Here is a 16772-nt window from a genome sequence, read left to right on the forward strand (position 1 = left end):
GATCTCTGGGAATGCTGTGTCCACTTGTAGGGGTGTCAGCAACAAGGGGGTAATGAATCACATTTCCTGGCACTAGAAAAACCTCTTCTTAAACTTCTGTGTAGTTCTCAGAAGTTATTAAGAGATGCTGACCCAGTGAGGGCCCAAGAGCCAGAAGAGCCTTGGCTCTCCTGTCTGTGTATGGGGGGCGGGGGAGAGGGGGCAGTCCCCAGCAGTGTGGGGTTATGTTGCCCAAATGGGAGGGGCGACGGAGGAAAACAAGCTTCAGGAAGGTGTTTTGGAAAGACGTGAGCAGGTGGATCATTCACTAGCACTGGCTTTGGGCACAGTACTCTTTCAAGCCTCAGTTTTTTCTGAAGATAAACAATACCTCATAGGATTATTAGGGTTATTAAGTGATGTCATACATGGGGAGACCTCATCACTTTAGTAAAAACTCAAGAAATAGTAACAATTATGTACCTTAAAAAATACAGCTGTTTAATTTCCCTAGAGTGTTAGGTCAGGATCTTATAGACAGGCTTCACATTGTTAAGTAATCTTCACTTAAATCTGAAATCCTTTTACCTGGAGGTAGTATCCAGGCTAATAACTAATATGTTCATCTCCATCTAAGATTTTTGGGATAGGTCAGAGGTTGGTCACGAGGCTCTTGCAAAACACCTGGAAGCCTTAGACAGGTCTGTAAAGCTTAACTGGAAAAACTTCTATTGTTATTTTATAAATTAACTCCCTCAAGTCCACAGAGGCTTTCAAAATACCTGAACAGGTTGGTGGTGGTAGTGGGGTGCGGGGAGCACAGACTGTTTTTAGAATTCTTCCCTAGGATGGCAGCTCATCTGGGTTCAGTTTGAGCACTAATAAAAGTCTTTTGAAGGTCTAAAATACATGTTGGAGAGATTTTTGCTTTTATTAATTTTTAGTTTGTGCAGATGAAATAACATTACTAGACTGCATGGTTTTTTGAAAGTCTTGCGGTCATCCAAATAATATGTGCAGTTTTGAGAAATTACATATATCTCCTGACTGTAATTTCTGTAAGCTTTTTCTCGAGGAACTTGGAACATAGTGAGGCCTGAGTAGGAATTAAGCCATTAAAAGAGCTTTTTCCTGTGATCGAGAATGGTTTACTTCTTTGGCCTGAGAGTGTTGAAAAATAACCACCTGAAAATGAAGTGAATGTGCGTAATCTTTCTCAGTCTCTTCTACTCCTTGATTGATGCTGTGATCAGATATTTTACTAACATAAATAGTCAAGGAAAAATAGGTTTTTTATTTTAGTGAGTGGGCAGAAAGAAAACCACTTGCTGAATAGGTCTTTGTGTTCCTTCAGTGTTTGTCGTATTACCCAGAACAAAGAATCCCTCTGGCGTGAAGACAGTACGCTCTCTCTTTCCTGGGTAACCCTTCTTTCTAAAAGGGTTGCTTTTCAGGGTGTTTTAAGCATGACACATTACCTACAGCAGAAGCCTGGATCAGACCATCTCTAATTTGATCTCAGGTGCCTCTTTCTGCCCTTGTACCCACAGCTCTATGAGGGACATCAGCAATCCAGCTAAATAAACTACTTGGTCTCAAAACCCTCCCCATCTTCCAAGGCCCACTTCAAATGCTCCATCATGCATGACATTTGTTATCCTGTTCCCTCAACTAGAATGCCTTCTCTCTGAATTTCTAAACCTTTGTTTAAACTTCTGCAGTAGCATGTACTACCTGGCAAAGGCTTTGAGTGAAAAGATCTGGATGTGGGTCTTGATTCCTCCTCTTACCAAGAGTGATCAGGAGCAAGCCAATGATCCCTTGGGGCCTCAGTTTCCTCCTTTGTAAAATTGGATTATCAACTCTGCCTGCTTTTCAGGGTGCTTAGGGTGCTTGTGGAAAGGTAGTGAAATATTGTTTGAATTGAACTACTAGACTGCAGGCTCCTTCAGGACAAGAACTGTATTTTGCCATCTCCATTACAGCAAGGACTCTTACTTTTCTTAATCACCAAATCATTGGGCCTCCATGGGTTCAGGGGAGAAGGTAGGGTGAGTGAGGAATTCAGAGGCTAGTAGAGATCAGAATTGGATTTGCACATGTTTTCTGGGTGATAATCAATGACCAACTGTGGCCAGACAGGTTTTCCTAGGTTTGCATTAATACCTCTTATTTTCAGTCTTTGGAATATTTGCTTTAGCAAGAAAACTTTAAAAAAAAAAACAAAAAAAAAAAACCAAACCAACAACCCTCCCTGATGCAAGTATGCTGTTGGGGAGTTTGAGAGTGAAGCTTTGAAATTTGTTCTTTGTCTTATAACTGCCCCTGAGGCCACAGAGGGACTCATTATTGTCTTTCACTAATTTCATAAATACAAAGTGTTTGCCATAGACACAGTGTAGGATACAAAAGTAGGCTAAAAGAATAAACTATATAGAAACCAGTCTACAAACTGTAAAGTGCTGTGTACATGTAAGTAGTTTCTATCCCTGTCTTATTCATAGTTGATGGGAAGAAGTGTGAGTATATTTTATAAATCACAACACAAAGCGTGCTGTAGTAAAACAAGGACAAAATGTTACAGGGAGTCCATTTTTTAGCTGATCCTTGGAGAGTGAATTAATGCTTACCTGGTGGACAAGGGGAAAACTGGAGAAAATGGGGGGGAGGTACCTAATTGTTACTAAAAGCCTGTATACTCGAAAAGGTTGAATTTTTTGGTATCTAAATGATCTCAATAAAGCTATTTAAAAGTGATATTCTAGTTTATAAGAAACTAAAGAAAAAACAGTTACTTAACTTTTGCATAGTACTTCCATTGTTAGGACACTTCTGATCTTGATTTTTTGTTTGTTTTTTTAGTTGTGATTGAATTGCTGTTTTTACTAAAACATTTTTAATATTTTCTATCTATAGTATAAAGCCCCTTAAAAGTGACTTTTAAAAGACAAGTATTGGAGGCTCTGTTGTTTTTTTGTTTAAAGATTTTATTTACTGATTTTTAGAGAGCAGGGAAGGGAGGGAGAAAAGGAGAGAAACATCAATGTGTGGTTGCCTCTTGCATGCCCCCAACTGGGGACCTGGCCTGCACCCCAGGCATGTGCCCTGTCTGGGACTTGAATCGGCAGCCCTTTGGTTCGCAGGCTGGTGCTCAGTCCACTGAGCCACAACAGCCATGGCAAGGATCTGTTGTTACGAAGAAATGAATGACTGTCTCTCACCTCTCTCCTTAAATAGTCTTTTAAAAAAATTTATTTAATCTTTATTGTACTTTTTTTCCCCCATTACCATTTACTCCCCTTATACTCCTTCCCCCGCAGCAGTCACCACACTGTTGTCCACGTCCATGAGTCCTTTTTCCTTTTTGCTCAATCCCTCCACCCCCTCACCTCCCCTCACCCAACTATCATCCTGCTCTCCATCTATGAGTCTGTCTTCATTTTCCTTGTTAATTCAGTTTGTTCATTAGATTCCACATATGAGTGAAATCATATGGTGTTTGTCTTTCTCTGACTGGCTTATTTCACTTAGCATATGTTTTGAAGGTCCATCCATGCTGTTGCAAAGGGTAAAATTTTCTTCTTTTTTAAAGCTGAGTATTATTCCATCGTGTAAATGTCCCATAGCATCCATCAGTAGATGAGTGGTTAAAACAACTGATCTTGTTTTGACCTCACAGAACACCCTTTAAGATAGGGTCAGAACTGTTCTTCCTGTTTTACAGATACAGATATTAGCACTCAAATATGTCATATAATTAGTAAATGGCAAACTGGGGGCTTGAGTAACTGTGTTCTGTCTTGTGTGCTCCATTCAAATTCAAAGTATTGCTCTCAGTTTATTTATATTTAGCAAGCTAAGCTGAATGTGTGTTCAGCAGATATTCATTCCCCTTGGTCAATCAGGCACCTCATTCATGGCATGCTCCTTGCTTTAGTGTGCTTTCTTCAAAGACTAGTGATACATCAGGGATGGATTTAACCTGCTGACCTGATCCATTGTTCAGTTGCCACATTGTGAATATCCCATAGGCAAAAAACCTGCAGACAGTATACACTTTCATTCTCTTTCATAGTTTTGTTTTAGTCTTTGACTTGGGATTATTTTTCAAACTGTGGGTGTTGGAGCTCAGCAACGTTTAATACTAACTAGCAGTATGACCTTGGATGAGTCACTTAAAGAAACTGCGAACTGCTTTATCTGTAAAGGGAAGACTAGCTGAGCTCATTTATCTAAAGATCCCATCTGCAGGCATGCGTGGTGCTCACACAAATTATTCTTTGTTATGTGGATATGTTCACCCCAAGTTGGCTGCAAAACAGAGTTCCAGAGACTTCAATCAATAGAAATCAGACCAGCCCAGCCTCCAACCCAAATGACCGGTCATATTTGTTTGGTTCCCTTGCTGAGCTGGAGCTGGCTGTGTATCCAGGTTCTGCCAGAACTTTCTGCATTCAAGACAGTGGCAGAGGTGACAGGACCCAGCCTGCACTCCACCTGTGATGGGGTGGCCAAATGCAGGCCCAAAGTTGAGGACAGTCAGTTGTACTGAGAAAGGGAGTCACAATCTGACAGCTGCTTAGAGATTTGCTTAAAAGGGTGTAAATGGTACTCATTTCTACAAATGGACAAGTTTATATAGAAAGAGGGACACTTGGGTAGGATTATAACAGATGAGACAGCCCCTCTCTGGTGCATTGTCAAAATCTGAGGACACATCTTGTGTACAAACTGAGCTGGAGTTTGAACAGTGCCAGAGGGGTGGGGATGGCGCTAGCATGGCGAATGCTTAATTTGGCGCTCAACATTTCAATCCTCATTACTGGTTTTGTCCCTGATGAGCCGTGTGACCTCAGAGAGTCTTCTCTGAGCCTTACTTTCCTTACCTGTAAAATGCTATAATACTACTCCATAGGGGATCTGAGAAATAAAGGAGGCAACGAGGGAGAAATCACGCACCTCTGTGTCTTACTGAATGACGTAAGGCAGCCTGGACTATAGCATTCTGTTGCCGATGTTCAGAGCTTCTCCATATGATGAGATATACTTTCGTGCAGCTCCCTAGTAGAACCTGTTTAGCAGTTGCTATAGTTGCTGATATACAGCAGAAAGGGGAATTTTTAGCCTTTTCTAAACTGTTGTTATTATTGAAAGAAACTATCCTATCCTGTCATATACCCAATAATTAAACTCTGAACCATGTTGTGAAATAGCCACATGACCTCACCTTTAAAAGTAGATGGTCTAGCCTTATAAGTACTGTATTCTGAGTTAAAGATAAAACAACCAGCAATTATCATTTTTTAATTTCTTACATGATCCATATGAACTCCTTCAACTCATGGTGAGTTTTGATGGTTTCTGAACCAGTGGAAACTGGATGAGGTACTCTAGGGAATTTTGAAAGAAGTTTAACATCTGGTCTCTGCCCTTCAGGATTGAATGCTCTTTTGAGGGAGTCAAAACAAAACCAAGAAAATACTCTTGCAGCCTCTTCCCAAATGTACAGCTTTGTAATTCTCATAAATATAAATTCTGCTTGATCCTAGGGCAGTAGATGGAGAAGTATGGTCTGGACAGATGCTGTTGTTGTGAATAAAGTTGGCTTGGGACGCGCCCGCGCTCACCATTTACCAATTGTCTGTGGTTCCTTTTGAGCCACAACAAACAGAACTGAGTATTTTCTAGGGACATTATGGCCCACAAGCTGACAAGATTTAACATTTGGCCCTCTGAGGAAAAGCTTACCCACCCCTAGGGCAGGGATGACACTCACCAGAGCTCTGGGCACAGAACACCTGCTGACTTGAGCAGTGAGGACGGATGCCTTGAATACTGGCTGGTCCGGGGAGCACCTGGACTGGAACCAGATGAAAGGAGTCAGTTAAATTCAGTGGAGGCAAGGAGTCCCAGGAGAGTCTTACAAGAGGGAGGATGTTCCAAGATAAGTAGGATTGAAACCTGTGGAAAAAAACAATGGGGCTGGAGACCCAGATAGACACAGTTAAAGACAGGTTGGGTAGAGCCAAGAGGCCAAGAGCCAGCTGTGGAGGGTAGTCAAGGTTTATTTGTGAAAAAGCTATTTAAGTCACTGCACTTACATGTGTTCGTGGATATTCTGTACATCTCTACAGGTTTGCCTATGAGGGGAATAAGCCTAGAAGACCTAGATCTAAAAGTTAGCTCTGGTTAAATCTGAGAGATAGAGTGGGGGATGGAGAAATGAAGAGGAGTTTCTAGGGTTATTTCATTCACCTGTGCTGTTTAAATACAGGCAAACCTCAGAGATATTTTGGATTTGGTTTCAGACCACCTCAATAAAGTGAATTGCAATCTTAACTGGTGGAGGGTCTTCCCTTCAATTTGTAAAACACACTACATCTGTGAAGTGCAATAAAGCAAAGCACAATAAAACAAGATATGCCTGTATTTATGCTAAATGGGTTTTGATTCTGTAATTAAAATAAAGCCAGTTGCTGTCTGTCTTCTGGTCAAGATAGAGGCATAGGTAAACACGGCTCACCTCCTCACACAACCACATCAAAATTACAACTAAACTATAGAACAGCCATCAGACTATCAGAAATCAAGTTGAATGAAAGTCTGACAAATACGGAATGGGTAAAGAGGTGAGGGGATTAAGAAGTACAAATTGGTAGCTACAGAATAGCCATGGGGATGTGAAGTACAGCATAGGAAATGGAGTAGCCAAAGAACTTCCATTCATAACCCATGGACATAACAAATGTGTGGGGTTTACCTGAGGGAGTGGGGGGTGCTGGGTGTAGGGAGGCAATGGCGGAAAAATTGGGACAGCTATAATAGCATAATCATAAAATATAATTAAAAAATAAATCCAGTCATTTACTTTTAACATTTTAGGATTTGGCAACATTTTCAAATGCTTAAGATGATTCTTATGATTATGAATAATTCTTTAAGACTGGTCAGAGACCACATGATGAACTGTGAGGAATTCTTCTTCTTTAGACTTGGATCCCCAAGTAGAGCTTTAACAAGTCCTGTTATAGAGACTCTGGGTATTTCAAGTGACACAGGCTCAAACACTAGTGTGTTTTACTTCACTGTTGGGCATAGTACTTCCTTCCCCAAGCAAATATTACTTATTGACATGAAGTCAGCACTAAGTATTCTTGTATCACAGCAGAGGCCGCTTTCAGCCAGACACCTTACGTTTGTTACCAGGTGCTTTGCTTAGGAAGAAAGTGAGTGGCCTGTCGTGAGCCCGATTGCCTGGTGCACCCTTGGTATTGTCAGCATGTGCTGTCCTCACAGTCTAGGATCTCAAAGTGCCCCTGTCCTCTTGATCAAGTCCTGATGCTTGCTGTGTTGTGGGGATTTGGAGGCTGAAGTATCTAATCGCTCAGATGCTGGCTGGGTTCTTGGTGCACATGGAGATGAGGACGGCCCTGCCAGTGGTCCACCGAGGAGTGACCCTCGGTGCTGCGTGAGGAGGAAGAGCTCTGGCTTCTGAATCAGCCAGGGTTTTGGTAGGGTCTGGCTCTGCCATTTCTTAGATGTGTACTCAGATGAGTCACTTTACCTGTGTGACACTCAGTCTCCTCTCTTGTAAAATGGTGTTATTTTAGTACCAGCTTCACAGAGCTAAGGATTAAGGGAGCTAAAAAAAGCATACTCAGCAAGTGTCTGGATGCTAGACTGTGCCTGTGTGGACAGGAAGGCGCACAGGGAGGTGACGGCTGGAGAGTGGCCTTAGCAGTACCAAGGGGTGTAGGGAAGGGAGGCTGGACCGACGTGAACTGTGCAGAGGCAGTCGTGTCGCGCCTGGTGTGGGACAGAGGGAAGGAAGGGTGGGAGATGAGTGTGCAACAGCCAGGTGAGGCTCTGGAACTGTCTCAGAGGCCCTGGGAAGAGTGGACTGGAGGTTTCTGAGAATCAGAAAACCTTGCAGCTGTGGCTCAGGAAGAGCCAAGTGGCGGCTGTGCCTCGGAGACTTTGCTGAGGTCTGGATGGAAGGTGCTGAGATGGACGAAGAATGGCTGTGGGCTCAGCAGGGAAGGAGTTTGAGGAGGAGGAAGAGGCGCAGGAAACTGCACCAGGGAGCCTCCTGGGGAGGCCAGTCGGGAAGGTGCCTAGGCTTTAGACCCTGATGTACAGAGATGGGCAGGGGCGGAGGCTTCAGAGAAAGGATTAGTTTCCCTTTGAGCACCTGGGGTTGTTGGGCAGGTAGTTGGAAGTGGGAGAGAAGTTGGAGGTGGTTTGACTGAGAGGGAGAATGAAATTAAAGCAGCTTTTATAAGGAGGAGCCCGTGAAGGGACCAACGGAATGATGGTGTTGAAAATGTGGAAGAGAAGGAGGTCAGGTGGTAGAGGTTGTGGAGGAAGCTCAGGGGCCTGAGGGTGACAGTGGGCAGCTCTCATATTTTAGCTGGAGGTGAAGGGAGAGAGAGAGACTTGAGGTGGAAGAGGCAGCCCCTGCTGAGGGCAGCTGTATGAGTCCGGGCACACGTGTGTTTGCCCGCACAAGGCGGGGAGCGGAGGGGATGTAATGTTAGAGTGAAGACCTTAATTATGCAGCAGATCATATTTTATTAAGACTGTTTCCTGAAACTAGAATCCCGGTTCCTGGTCCTGCCACTGTTGGACAAGTTACTTAGCTTCACTGTGCGTCATCTCTTCTCTGTGAAATGGGTGTGATAACAGCACCTCCCTCATCAGCTCCCTCTGACAATTTATTTGGTTAATACGCAAAGAGCAGTTCAGACTGTGCCTAGCACACCGTGAATGGCTTGTGGGGACTTTGAGCCCCCCTGGCTTAGGGCTGCTGCTTTAGGCAGGATGACTTTGAGAAGCAGACTAAGAACATTGACTCAAGCCCAGTTTTCCTGGGCCCAAAGGAACCTCGGGGACTTTAATTTCTGCAGGTCTCTGGAACCTCTTTGCTGAGGTCCCAGACAGTTGGAAGATGTTACTCGTAGTTCCTTACATTTGATTGTACAGTGCTGTGACGTTTACCAAGTACTTACATGTATACTCCCTCGTTGGATCTTCACAGCAAATCTGAGATAAGATGTGGTTATGAGCAACAGCTAACAGGCGGGAAAACAGCTCAGTGAGGTTCAGGCACCTGCTCCAGCTGCAACTGTCCTTAACAAGCACATTTATTGGGAGCCCTCCCCTCCCCCCTACCTTCTACCAGATGGGTGAAAACTTTGCTTGGAAATAAATGATGTAGATTATAAAGAATGATCTTTGTGAATAGGAACCAAACAACACTGAGTCATCTTTATTTTCTTTTATAGTGCTGAGTGCTAAGAAAGGGGAACTTAGACTCCAGACACCCAGCTGCTAGTCATGCCTGAGCCGTGATTGTGGTTAGTTGACTGGATTTCTGCCACTCCAGTGGGTGACATTCCAGAGTGCCGCCCATCCCTCCATCCCCGCACCCAAGGCCCAGACTTGCTTGCCCTGTTGGTCTGTTGAGAATTCTGTGAGGTCCAGCAAGGGGTTCCTTCTATTTAAATTACATGTCAATAACAGCATCACTGTCTCTTTAATCAACTTTTTTGCCTTTTCAAACTTCAGTAAATGGATGATGACCTTTTAGTGAGAAACCCAGTCTTGGAAAGATCATAGTTTCCCTAGAATTGCTAGGTTTATGGAAACAATTGTGATTCCTTTTGTATAAAAATGGTGGTGGAATTTTGCAGCATCTTGCCAATGGTTTGGTATGTGGTGTTGCTGAATACTTGTCACTTCCTCATTTGTGTCATATCCCTCTCTTGTGATCTAAACATGACTTTAAATGAGTCAGGATAGGGGTAAGTCGTAATTTCTGTTTTAAAGTCTCTGAAGAATGAGTTCAGAGACAAATCATATTAACCCCTTAGACCCCTCCCACATACATACCCTAGCCTCCTGCTTGTTTTTTCTTTCATGTTTTTAGGGCTTCAGAGCCTGTTGTGGGATTTGTATCTCAAAGCTGGGGACCAACACAGACTGACTTAGCTCCTTACACAGGTGTGGGTCATGTGTCCCTGCCACTGGCGAGAATTCACTCTGGTGCCTCTTTAGATTTTTTTAAATGGCTTTCCCACTGGGTATCTTGGGAACCTGGGTACTTCTTGATGTTCTTTATTTTCCCAGGGGACAGGTCATTGCACGATTGTGCAAGCCTGTGGCCCTGGCCAGCTTGGCAGAGCTTGGTGGCCACGCCACACTGGCACCATGACTCACACGACACCTCCTCCCCTTTTGAAATTTCTGACAGCCTGTGACTCTCACATGATTGAGATGAGTGGCTCTTGAGAAATCTTTACCTAAGAGGTTTTACGTTTTTCCTTTAAGATTGATAAGGTGATTTCTCTTAAAATTAGCACATTCCTTTTGCTCTATTTAAGGATAACGTGTTCATTCTTGCTGCTGCTTCTTAAGGTTTATTGATGTTTGTGGTTCATTGTTCATATTAGTCATGTTGTGGCTATTATTGATTAACCTAAATGTATATGGAAATGCTCTTTCATTATTTAGAGCTCATAGTTCCTTATTCAGATGTGCAAAAATAGTGTCTTAGTAACCACTAACACGCATGCTATCTTGCTTTCCTCAACGCTGATTCTTAGTAATTCTTACATGGAACTATAGCTTTCTCTTATGAACAAATAAACTGGCAAGAAGTAGAAATCATGCAAATAACTAGTTTCTGTTACTTCACTGACTTAGTTGACAAGTCCTTTCGGGGCATTTCGTCTATTTTTATTAATATTTTTCAAAAAGTTAAACTCACCATTGCCTCTTGCTGTTACCTCATTTTGCAGGTAACATTGGAAGGTTTGGTAACGGTGCTTGAGTGGGTACTTTTTACTGTTGAAATTGGTTTTACCCTTGAGGCCTTGGTGAAATGAGTTTTGTGTTGACTTTCTTTTTCTTTCTTTCTTTCTTTCTTTTTTTTTTTGGTTGTTTATCGCTTGCCTGAAGCTGACTGGAATTTGAGTTTCAGGATTGCAGGAGCTTTTTCTTTCTTATTCATGCTCTGAACATATTTGGAACATTGCAGATACAACAAAAATGTTGAAATTGACTTCAATAATTAATTAAAAAATGAAACAGAACTAAAGTTGCAGTTATTATTTCTTCAAACATTTTCCTCCTGCAGTTTACTAATTTCAATCAGAATTTTCTTTATACAGATGCTGGCCCTTTTCCCTCTATCCTCCATGCCTCTTAACTTTTTGTTTTTAATTTTATATATACATATATACACATATATATTTTTTATTGTTGTTCTATTACTGTTGTCCTAATTTTCCCCTGTTGCTTTCCACTGCCCCTTCCCAACTCCCACAGTCAGTCCCCACCCTGTTGTCCATGTCCATGGGTCATTTATACTAGTTCCTTGCTGTGTTGACTTCCTGTAGGCATTTTCACAGTCCTGTGTTTGGTATGGAGAATGTGGAATTGCATCTGGAGATAAGAGGTACAATTGCAAATATTCTGGGCCACCAAAACCATTGCCAAAGGATGGGTATGACTTAGTGCAGGTAAGTTCATTATACTGGATATTGGGAACGTACAGTGCTAATCAGAGATCCTCTGAAATTATATCTGAAATGTTATTGTGAGGTGGGGGTTGAAGTGAAACACCAATAGGCTTAAATCTTACCCCAAACTTGTATGTAGTACATGATGGCAGAGAAGATATTGTAACTCCAGAGGCTTCGTTTTTCTGGAGCTGACTCTATGCCTTTCTCATGAAGTTTCCCATTAGCAGGTTACTATCTAGGAACTGGCCTTGATGCCTCAGATGTGTGCTTTGCAGCTTCTTCAAAATATATCAGAAGTTAGCATTTTTTTCTTCCTAGATTTCAGGACTTGAATGGACTGGGCTGCTAGGCAGCTGCGACTCCTTTGTCCCCTCCTCATTTTGGTGATTCCTTTGTTTTGTACCAACAGCCTATGACCTTTGGCTGCTCCCAGTATTCTGTTTTCTGTTGTCTGTTTTACCATCTTTGATACACAGGGATATTAGAAAAAAATTGTGAAAAGTCAAGGTGCAAAGCCTGGTTTCAGAGGCTTGAGTAATCTAAAATCAAGTTGGCCTAGTAGCAGGGCCTCCGAGACGTCCTTGCTCCTTTCATCAGAATTATGAAAGGCATTGAGTCTCCCGGAGTGACTATGGAAATACGCAGTAAATAGCGTTCTGGTTAAACTTAAACAAACAAAAAAACCCTAAGAAGAGGTAAAGTGATTGGTCAAGGGAGGAGAGTGAGCTTCCAAATAAGAAAAAAATGTGAAGTGACTCTACTTCTGTGAATCCCTAGTTTAGAAATAGTAAATTGATAGCCTTTTGAAAGAATTCTGCAAGAACTTTGCAAGTAGGTGTCTTATCCTTGGTTTCTAAAAAGGATTATGTGAATAAAATTATCTTATTTCATTAAAGAATGTTTGTCCTTATTTAACTATGCTGCTCTGATATCCATGCTTTCTCACCCAAAAGGAACTCTGTCCAGGATTCTTCTTTGACAATGTCAGTCTTTGTTGTGATGTTCAGCAGCTTCAGACACTGAAAGACAACCTGCAGCTGCCTCTCCAGTTTCTATCCAGGTAGGCTGACTGCCAGGCAAACAGACAAAACGGGTTTTAGGTACAGCATCTCCTTGAATAATGTCTTTTCGTTGTAATGTTGCTGAGATGCCGTAGGAACTTAGCTCTTGTTTATATCAATCACTCTGCGGTCAAGTTGGTTTCATTATATGTGGTTCCGCTGAAAGTCCTAGAGCCTAACCATGACACTAAGCAAGGCCTCACTGCACTTAGTGACCAGTAACATTCTGATTTCCTTTTAAAAGTTTTTTGTTTTATTTTAAGAAAGCAATCTTATGACTTCTCAGAAATAATGAATAATTTCTGTTACAGTGTTAATTATCAGAATTATTTTCCTTCCTAGTTATATTCCGAGTTGATACTTGCTTGTTTTCTCTGAGATGTCTTCACCCCAAAGAGCAGCTGCCTGTGGACTAGGTCCTTTCAGACTTGAGCCACTTTTTGCTGTGGGTGGTTCTGCTCAGGTCTCTGGCCCAGGACCCTCATCTGTGGAATCCTCTGTGTCACTTTCCTCTCTCCACCTCCCCTGGTTTGCACATGGTTCTCTCTTCCTTTGGTAACGCGATATGCTAGGGTCCCAATCACCAGTAGAGCTGGCCTTTGGCAATTTAGCAAGGTTGTTCTGGCATAGTTGGCCGGTTTTGTCAAAATTAGTTTGCTGGTTAATCTGTTCTTTATGACCAGAGCAGTGAAAACGGTTACATAATAGATGTTCTTATCTAAGCTTACGTAGCAGTTCTTAATGTGCAAAAGAACAAGCTGATGGTGGTCTTTAGAACAGGACATTGTGATCCCTTTCTAAATTTTTCACACATAAGCACCCTGATAAAGTGGATGGAAGGGCATATGACGAAAGGGAAATGCTTCTCTGTGCAGATATTACTGCCAGTATCACTGCAGGTGACAGGGCCCAAGTCGGCGTCCACTGAGGAATCCTTGCTTCTTCCCAGAAGTTTAAATTGCAATATAATAATATGTAATATAATGACAGATCAAAAGTTAAGAATCTAAGTGGGCCATTATATCCTGTGGAAAGCTAGTGGATGTTGATGGAGCCAGATTGGAGCCATCATTCAGTCAAATTACATTTCTTGAGCACCTGCTCTAGGTGAGGCATTATGACATCAAAAGATAACAGTTTTCTCCATGTTGTCAGACGTACCAAAGCTTTATCCATAATAGTAAATAATGAGCTAATGTATGGAATATCCTGTACCTGTCAAATTGATGATTATGGAGATTAACTGTAGTAACATGGAAAGCGGTTTGCAATTTATGGAAAGTGATAAGAAAACTGTGCACCCCCAAGAGTGGTTTTTGTAACAAATGGTATAATTGTCGTTCCTGTTTTTGTCAGAGTAAAGCACCAAACTCCTGAAAGAGTCAGTATGTGTCCACTCTTTCACTGTACCAGAGGCTTTGAAGGTTGGGAACACACGTTCCTTGTTCTGTGTCCCGAGTGGCACCTGTGCTGGACTAGAGCAATCAGTCTTCATTGGCTGTGTTGCAACACTGCACATCTAATGAAGCAATAGATTTTGCAGATAGCTGTAAACCAAAGAGGAGAGAGTTCTTTTGCCTCTTAACTACTCAATATTAGGAGCTTAAACTTCAAACCTGAAGCACAGCAGACAGCTTGTGGTTCTTCTGAAAGCCCAGTGCTGCTGAAATGCATGCTGCCAGAAACCACCACTGCTGCTCTGTTTTTCTTTTCAAATCACAGGAAATCCTCTGTGTTTAGAGAGAGCCTAGGGATTATCTGGGGCTTGGAAGAGAGTCCTTCAGTGGGTTACAAGATAAGCATTCTACTGTGTAAATCTCATTTTCCAACCCCCCCTTTTTTTTCTTAGTCAGAACTGTCACTATGATGCTTGTTCTAAGTTCCTTTGGCTTCAAGTCAAAGAAAACATTTCTCTAAATTGTAAAATGCAGAATTCAGAGAAGCATTTTTCTCTTTTTGAAATTACATCTAGACAACATAAATGTAGTAATTAGGGCAGTTTTTAGAGCGGCATCTTTATTTTAACAAGGTTTTAAAGGGTTAGAATTGCTGGGTTTAATATGTCCTCAAGGTAATTCATTCGTCATTTTACAATCAATTTTAAATATGCTTTGTCTATTTTAAATCATTGTTTTGTTGGTCCTATTAACTGTGACATCATATAAAATATGGTTACTTTTTCTTTAGATGTCCATCCTGTTTTTATAACCTAATGAATCTGTTTTGTGAGCTGACATGTAGCCCTCAGCAAAGTCAGTTTCTGAATGTTACAGAAACTGAAGATTATGTTGATCCTGTTACACACCAGATGAAAACAAATGTAAAAGAATTACAGTATTATGTTGGAGAGAGTTTTGCCAATGGTAAGTAAACTTTTAATTATCCCTCTTTTATAGTTGATATCAGGGCAGTAGATCAAGTTCTTTCTTTCTGTTGTCCTGTCAACTGTGTGAAAGTGACAGTTTTTAGTTCCATTGGCCATGAAATGTGAGTTACTGCTTTGCTTGTATCCTGCAACTTGAACTACAATCTATAAAACAGTCTCCTTAAAGAGATTTGCTTTAACTCCTTCTTAACTATAAGCTCCTACATGCGAATTTTTAGTATGTGCAAGTTTACTTCCATACATTTTAGAAACCCATAGAACTGTGGTTCTATTAGGCCTGAAATGTATAACTTCATGAATTACTACAAGACTGAGGGGAAGGCGGTGGAAGGGTAGAACTAGATGGCGTAGAAGAGATTTTGACCATGAAGAAGTAGATGGCCATAAGAGAAAGTAAGCAGGTATAACAAACTGGGGAAAGGGTACCCAATAACTAGAAATAATAGAACAACCTAAAAAAACCCACATAATGTTTATTGAAAGTCATTGAAATGAAAGAATTCTGAAAGAGTAAGATAGTAGGGGAAGAGAATGAACAGATTAGGAATAGAACCAATTGGATCCATTAATGAGAACAGTCCTCTAAATAGACTAAAAGATAAGCAGCAGATCAGACACTGCTAAATAAAGAATGTGCCCAAGAATAAATTATACAATAAGAGAGTAAGAATTTAACAAAGTTGTTGATTAGAAGAACAACATATAATTTTAATTGTAATGATCAATTTAAAAATGTAACAGAAAAAAACTTAATAGCCAAAAGTCTCGTTCACAAAAGCAACGAAAAGTAAGATACCTAGGAATAAATTTGCCAAAGGATGTGACATAAAAGACAACCTCCTGAACAGAGAGAGATCATTCTGTCTAGAAACAGAAGCATGCATATGAAAGGCTGATACCATATAACAGGAGTGTTGTTACAAATCATTAAGGGAAAGGTGAGCTAGTTGATAAATGGAGTGAGACAACTGATTATTCCATTCATCTAATTTTCATTTTTGCATATTATACTAAAAATGTATAGATTAAAAATCCTAATCTTGGAAATTTTTATAAGTAAATATAGAATGTCTTTATGACTTTAAGATGAGGAGGAAAGATTCTAGACGAGTGAGAAAAGCAGAAACCATAAGTGAAATGATATATATTACTAAATATAAATGATGAGTATCTAGAATCAGTGTAATGTGGGTTAAAACAGTGAGCTACCATTTGATATATAAGGTTGTCACAAATTATTAAATTAGTCAATTCCAGATGTTGGTGAGGATGCAGAACAATAGGAATGCCAATAACTTGGTGGAAGTGTTTGAAAACCATTTAAAAAACAATTTTGCAATGCTTGGCAAAGTTAAAGATAAATGTACCCTCATCCTAGAAATGTTAAGTGGAACTCTTAGTGCATATAAATAGGGAGAGCCATATAAGAATGCTTATTGTAGCATTTCTGTGATTGTGAAAAATTGAAGACATTAAGAAAATGAGAAGACAAACACAGACCGGGGAAAACTATTTGCAAAAGACTTATTTCATAAAGGACTATTACCCAAAATATATGAAGAATTTAAAACTCAACAATAAGAAAGAGAACATCCAGTTGAAAACTGGATAAAAGATCTGAACAGACACCTTACCCAAAATGATATATGAATAGCAAATAAGCAAGTGAAAAGATGCTTCACATCATGTGTTATTAGGGAATTCCAAATTAAAACAATAAGATGTGACTCCACACTTATTTAATGGCCAAATCCCAAAACACAGACAATTCCAAATGCTGGCAAGCACGTGAAGCCACAAGAACCTCCCATCCATTCTAGG

The 16772-nt window shown here is 40.9% G+C and overlaps 1 protein-coding gene across 1 annotated transcript in view; it reads left to right on the forward strand.

The window, feature by feature from the left end:
* The window catches only part of NPC1 (NPC intracellular cholesterol transporter 1), a 58158-nt gene that overhangs the window by 1749 nt on the left and 39637 nt on the right, over window positions 1-16772 (forward strand). Inside the window, exons 2-4 of the mRNA XM_090285725.1 lie at window positions 11379-11501; window positions 12458-12564; window positions 14753-14928. Coding sequence (XP_090141851.1) covers window positions 11379-11501; window positions 12458-12564; window positions 14753-14928 — 406 coding nt within the window. The remainder of the gene's footprint in view (window positions 1-11378; window positions 11502-12457; window positions 12565-14752; window positions 14929-16772) is intronic.

This window comes from Furipterus horrens, unplaced genomic scaffold (genome assembly GCF_987537825.1).
Source record: "Furipterus horrens unplaced genomic scaffold, mFurHor1.1.pri manual_scaffold_8, whole genome shotgun sequence".
NCBI lineage: Eukaryota > Metazoa > Chordata > Mammalia > Chiroptera > Furipteridae > Furipterus > Furipterus horrens.